The sequence below is a fragment of the Physella acuta genome, unplaced genomic scaffold (assembly GCF_028476545.2).
Source record: "Physella acuta isolate Inbredline_101_S28 unplaced genomic scaffold, ASM2847654v3 ptg001929l, whole genome shotgun sequence".
Taxonomy (NCBI): Eukaryota; Metazoa; Mollusca; class Gastropoda; family Physidae; genus Physella; species Physella acuta.
In genome coordinates this window covers 76,960-83,512 of record NW_026733434.1, presented here as the reverse complement: position 1 = coordinate 83,512, position 6,553 = coordinate 76,960, and the positions used below count along the sequence as shown (strand labels likewise).

General features: G+C 33.7%; 1 protein-coding gene across 1 annotated transcript; it reads right to left on the bottom strand.

The window, feature by feature from the left end:
• Nucleotides 1–6,085, bottom strand: LOC131931253 (histone-lysine N-methyltransferase PRDM9-like). Its single transcript, XM_059287974.1, has 10 exons — nucleotides 6,064–6,085; nucleotides 5,442–5,588; nucleotides 4,970–5,095; nucleotides 4,676–4,749; nucleotides 4,300–4,441; nucleotides 3,912–3,988; nucleotides 3,521–3,730; nucleotides 3,132–3,311; nucleotides 1,978–2,080; nucleotides 1–773 (listed from the first exon to the last, which is right to left on the bottom strand). The coding sequence occupies exons 1-10, from the start codon at nucleotides 6,083–6,085 to the stop codon at nucleotides 1–3; spliced, it is 1,854 nt and encodes a 617-aa protein (XP_059143957.1).
• Nucleotides 6,086–6,553: the final 468 nt, after the last annotated feature.

The following is a 6,553-nucleotide window of genomic DNA, read 5'->3' as shown; positions in this document are numbered from 1 at the left end:
TCAGCTGTGGGTACTTTTATGTCTGGATAACTGTTTGTCATGTGTAAAACATTGACCACATTTATCACACTTGTAAGGCTTTTCTCCTGTATGAATTCTAGCGTGTCTCTTTAAATCACTAAGCTGTGTAAAACATTGACCACATTTGTCACACTTGTAAGGCTTTTCTCCTGTATGAATTCTATGGTGTCCCTTTAAGTGTCCAAGTCTTGCAAAACATGTACCACATTTGTCACACTTGTAAGGCTTTTCTCCTGTATGAATTCTATGGTGTCTCTGTAAATCATTAAGCTGTGTAAAACATTTACCACATTTGTCACACTTGTAAGGCTTTTCTCCTGTATGAATTCTATGGTGTCCCTTTAAGTGTCCAAGCTCTGTAAAACATTTACCACATTTGTCACACTTGTAAGGCTTTTCTCCTGTATGAATTCTATGGTGTCCCTTTAAGTGTCCAAGTCTTGCAAAACATTTACCACATTTGTCACACTTGTAAGGCTTTTCTCCTGTATGAATTCTATGGTGTCCCTTTAAGTGTCCAAGCTGTGTAAAACATGTACCACATTTGTTACACTTGTAAGGCTTTTCTCCAATGTGAGTTATCTGGTTTTGATGTAAGTTTGATGACTGGGAAGAAGAATGTACAGTAGTGTCATCAATATGATCCAAACCCCTATTGGCAATGCCTTCACCTCCATGTCTGTATTTCAGGTGTGTATTCAAATAGGAAAGTTTTGAAAAGGCCACTCTGCAATGCTGACATGGATATATATCTGCAACAAATGTTTTTATAAAAATAACTGACAACTTTATCTAATACAGGAAAGACAGCTATACTTATATAAGGATTGCTAACAAAAAATACAGTTAACCTGACAATAAGTGTTAATATTTCATAAACGTTTACATTGTGAAGTGATTTATTTATAGTGATAATGTGAATAAAGATGATGACAACAGGGATATAAAAACAATGAAAATAATAATAAAGCTGGAGAGTGATGACTAAATGATACAGTGGCCAAAGTTATGACTGTCTGATACAGTGGACATAGTGATGACTGACTGATACAGTGGACACAGTAATGACTAAATGATACAGTTGACACAATGATGACTGACTGATACAGTGGACACAGTGATGACAGATACAGTGGACACAGTGATGAATGATACAGTGGACACAGTGATGACTGATACAGTGGACACAGTGATGACTGATACAGTGGACACAGTGATGACTGATACAGTGGACACAGTGATGACTGAATGATACAGTGGACACAGTGATGACTGATACAGTGGACACAGTGATGACTGATACAGTGGACACAGTGATGACTGAATGATACAGTGGACACAGTGATGACTGATACAGTGGACACACTGATGCCTAACTGATACAGTGGACAGAGATGACTGATACAGTGGACACAGAGATGAATGATACAGCAGATGCAGTGGTGACTGACTGATACAGTGGACACAGAGATGACTGAATGATACAGTGGACACAGTGATGACTGAATGATACAGTGGACTCAGTGATGACTGATACAGTGGACACAGTGATGACTAACTGACACATTGATGACTTATACAGTGAACACAGTTATGACTGATACAAAGGACACAGAAATGACTGACTGATACATTGATAACTGAATGATACATTAACGACCAATACAGTGGACACAGTGATGAGTAACCGACTCTTACATTGGACTCAGTGATGACAGCATAAATAGATTCAATGGACACATACATGACTAACTGAAACACTGGACACAGTGATGAATGACTGACACAGTAATGACTGACTGATACATTGGACACAGTGATGACTGACTGATACAGTGGACATAGTGATAGCTACTGATAAAACAGAATGACAAGTTAATTGCCACAACAATAAAGACTAAAAATTAGATAACAGTGATGAGATGATCAGTGTAAAGTACTGAGTAAGCTTATTACCAGAGTCATTGTTCTCCATGTTTGTTAAACTGTTCTTGCTTACAACACCAACTCTCTGTACCTGAATACCCAGGTCTCTGGCATAACTGTCACCATAGTACACCTGAAAATGTAAAAAAAACTGTTTAGTAGCCTACTAGTCAACTTAAATACAAGATTCAATCTATTAGAATCATTGGGTGTGTCTAGGAAAGGATTGCTAGCACAATAGCCTAGGAAATAGTTTCCAATTTAAAAGTCATAGTAATACACCATACACTAGAATGCTACTACTTAAATCTATTGAAGTGCTACTTACCTCTTGATAACTTATAACACAAGTAACTTTAAACAAGAGATTAATAAGTAAAACATAAGAAAGTAATTATTTTAATATATATATATATATATATATATATATATATATATATATATATATATATATATATATATATATATATATATCCTGTAGTAAATTACTATTATCTCATTTCTATTGAAAGTCAATACATTCAAATTCACTTGCAGGAATAAATTCAACATTTTCTTCTTTAGTCCAGGCTCACAATTCAAAAACTTTTCAAAATCTCATCTCATCACCTTTTTCCGAGAGAGTTATAAACTAGCAATGGTTAGATAATATTAGTTAATTATGAATTTTTGTTATTAACACATTTCTTCTACATTATTTTTAATTACAAGCAATGCTAATAATCCAAGCTAAAAAAAAGTGATCTACACCTGATGTGATTGGGTTATTTTGACAAGAAATAACTTACTGTCAAGACCAATAAAATATCTTTATTTTTGCAGTTAGTAATTTAAGTGTTGCACTTCTTAAATTGCAACATGGATGAAAAAATTAATTCTATGGCTATGCCTGCCCCTGAATGTAAGTGAATTTTGAGTGTTTTGATGAAGTATCTAAGTTAGTAAGGGATGGGATTGATTGAATGGTTAAATTTATGACTGTTAACTTAAATGTCTTGAGCTAAGATCAGCGGTTCGAGTCTGTAGAACGTCTCTGAATCCACCCAGCTCTAATGGGTACCTGACTCCCATCTGGGAAACTAATGCGGCTGGCCAAGGTTATTGAAACAGATGAACTCTACTACATTTGCCCCTTACGTCTTGGACATGAACAGGAAAAGATGATGAGATGATCTGTTAGTTACCAGTATTTCTGTGCCAGCACTGATGTCCCTGTGAGCTCTGTAGTAGATTTCACCTTTGTGCTGGTATGCTGTGACACACTGCTCATCCTCACAGCGAGCACAGTTTACAAATCTCATCCAGTTTGAATCAGAGCTGTCACTGGCATCAACAAAATGGGATGGTCTCCCATCCTTGAAAATCTGAGGAAGCATATAAATTAAAGAAATAATGCTTTGTGCTTGGAAACGATGTGTTCAATAAAAAAAAACATTGATACATGTACTTTACAAATTCTGGAAAGTGTTTAAACTAACAAAGTTCCTTATAGGAACATCTACAAATAAAATGGGCAACAAATGGATAAAAACTTGTACTAGCATCAAACAGTTTCTTTCAATACATTGCTCACCTGCCAACAATACCCAGAGTCATGTGCCATCTGCTCATTTTTCTCTTTCTTCCCACCATATGGCCCAAACCTTGTCCGCGCAGGAAAGGATGTTAAGGCAAAAACACCAAGTCCAGCATCAGGTATGTTTGATGTTTTAATGACTAGACCGGGGGGCAGAGTTTTCTTACAATAATCTTTGTCCTTGCCCCTGATGCAGTCTGGGGGAACCTATTTCACCATAGAAAACTGTATATCATTTTTCTATTAGTTATTACTAATCTTATTTGTTATACAACAATACCCGGTCTGGTAAACATCCCAGGCCTTAGACAATGAAGTTTTCAAGGCATTTAATCATCACAAATAGTGCAGAGAAAATATAAACTCAAAGCAGCACTGTTTTATTTACCTGTGAATCCGATAAAATATTTAGAGGACCATGTTTCGTACAATCCCCTATGTATTCAATGTTGCACTCTTCACAAACTGCAACACAAATGTAAAACATCTAAACTACAAAGTGGTATATAGTTGCACAAGCAACTGTCTAGTTCTACTAACTTGATGATACACCGATTAATAATATAACAATCAAATAAAAGGACAATAGGTGTAAAACTAGTAGAAGCATTTGTATTTTAGTTCAGCAAACCTTTATCTTTATGTGTAGACTATTTTTTTAACTTGTAAACAACTTTAACAAAAGCATACGCACAAAAGAACTAACAAAGATGCTCATCATATACAAAATAGCTAAAACACAAAGTAACAAACTTATCATGAACAAATAAACTAACAGAGATACTCATCATCTTCAGGAATGTGCAGAGACATGTAGCTTGTCACTCTTTTCCTACGTAGAGAATATGTGTGCCTTGCTTCTTTCTCTACAGCAGTTTTTGATGGAAAACAATGCTGCCTTTTTTTAACGTGTACTGCCTAAAAAGTTTTAAATTGTAAAGATTAACATTATATGTTAATGATGCATACAGTTTATGTAAGTGTTATAATTTAAGTAAAGAGGAAGATAGCTGTTGATTTTGAACCCCTATCCCCATCTTATTTACTCTGGTTGGATTTTATAGGGCAATGGGTTTGATGAAGTTTTGTAAGAATACTTTTTGCAAAGGAAGTTTTATTAAATTGATGCAAAAAAAAAAAAAAAATCTCAACCTTTGGTTTGGTTTTCTCTTTACTCATCTCAGGATGACACAGAGCAACATTTGTTGTCTTTTTTCTCTCTCCACCTATTTACATATATAGTTGTTAATGTTGATGCACTGAAAATATTTCTTTTCTTTCTCTCTCCACTCATATACACATAGTTATTGAGCCAATTAAACATTTGACACATCAAACAATTCATTCTTGTTCTCTTTCTCTCTCCACATATTAGCACAATCAGATGTTAATTCAATAAAACATTTGAGACAACAAACAATTGATTCTATTTTTTTAAAGTTTTACTTCGTGGTGTAGCTTCCAATGCTGGGGTCCAGTCAGAATCAGAATCATCAGAATCTGAGGATAAGTCTAGCACCACTTTTTTCTTCTTTTTCTTAAGCATAAATTCAGGAGGTTTTACTGAAAGGCCTGAAAAATAAATTTATAAAAATTATGTAAAGGAAAGCTATTTCTAAGAGAAATTAAACATGGCAGAACAGTGACTTTTAACTTTGGTGAAACAAAAAATGAGAACATTTCCAATATTTAACTCTACTTAAGAACTACATTAAACTTGCATAGGAAGTGCTATAAAATCAAGAGAAAAGTAACAAATAGATAAGAAAATGTTCTTAAAAAACCTATATACAGCACTGCTCATGACTATTGAAAATTGAAGCCTTATATAACAACATTACCATAAAAGTCTATAGATAAGCCTAGAAAGGACAACAGAAAATACATACTAAAACTAAATGGCAAATAAAAATCTTACCTGCACTTCTTAGCACTTCATAATTTTGTCTCAAGCTGCTGAGATGCTTCTTTTCATATTCAGGTATAGCAGCAAATTCTTCAGGTGTAAAAAATTCTTTTATTGATGTGGGCAATTGTTCTACTTTTAGCTTCATATTATCCATAGCTGAAAATACAATAGTATTTCTTTCATCAGTTATAAACATATTTCATTAAATTTAGGAAACCTTTTCTAACATTTTATTGCTAATCTTTAAAGAGTGGTTTTTTTTAAAAAAAAAAAAGGATGATTTTTTGGTTTACAACTTTAATGTTTAAAATATTTTTATAAATTTATTCCTTATGATAACCTATGAAACTGTAAAAAGTTTTCATGTTCTGCATTTGAGGGTTCTTCTAGTAGCACCATTGAGCAATAGATTTCAAGCACCTACATTGAACTATCTTAAGTTAAGCCACTGTTCCCTTACTAGCCCTGTTTCTTTAGGCCAACTAAACAACAAATGACAATGTCATATGTGAAGGAGTAGACCTCTCTCTTGATTTTGCACATTTACTTTTGCTCTCTCTTAATGAATTAAATAACATTCCTTCATTTGTAACTGATCTCATTGTATTAAATAGTAAATAGATCTAATTACCATTCTGTTTAGCAGTGACCATCACAAATCTCAGAGCCAGACTTAGAATTTTCTATTATCAAAATTGAATTTGAATTTTTTTTTAAACATCGATTTTTTTCCTTCTAAAATATTGACTGAGCTCGACCAACATAGGGTTTATTTAATTTATCAATTTATATTACAATTTTTAAAAAGTTTTCTAAAACGCGTAATAGCGGCTAAAATTCAGTTTCTAACATTACTTTTTTAAAATAAAAAAAATATGACGTCACACTATCTGACCCCTCCCCCTCATTACACGTCAGTAATTACGGATCCCCCCCCCCCGAGTGTGACGTTATTTATGGAAGACCCCCAACTAGATCTAGACTAGATCTAGAGTTTTCTAGATCTATTCTAAGAAAAGATCTAGATCTAGAAAACTCTAGATCTAGATCTAGTAAAATAAGACGATTCCGATTAGATTTACTAAAGTTAAAAGTAGTAACATTAGTAAGAAGAACTAGAA

Bases quoted from the DNA above. Each gene is read 5' to 3' on its own strand.
- LOC131931253 (XM_059287974.1), bottom strand. From the start codon at position 6,085: ATGGTCACTGCTAAACAGAATG. The intron at 5,589-6,063 runs GTAATTAGATCT...TTGTATTTTCAG, and splicing joins GGTCACTGCTAAACAGAATG to CTATGGATAATATGAAGCTA. The intron at 3,312-3,520 runs GTGAGCAATGTA...ATGCTTCCTCAG, and splicing joins ACTCTGGGTATTGTTGGCAG to ATTTTCAAGGATGGGAGACC.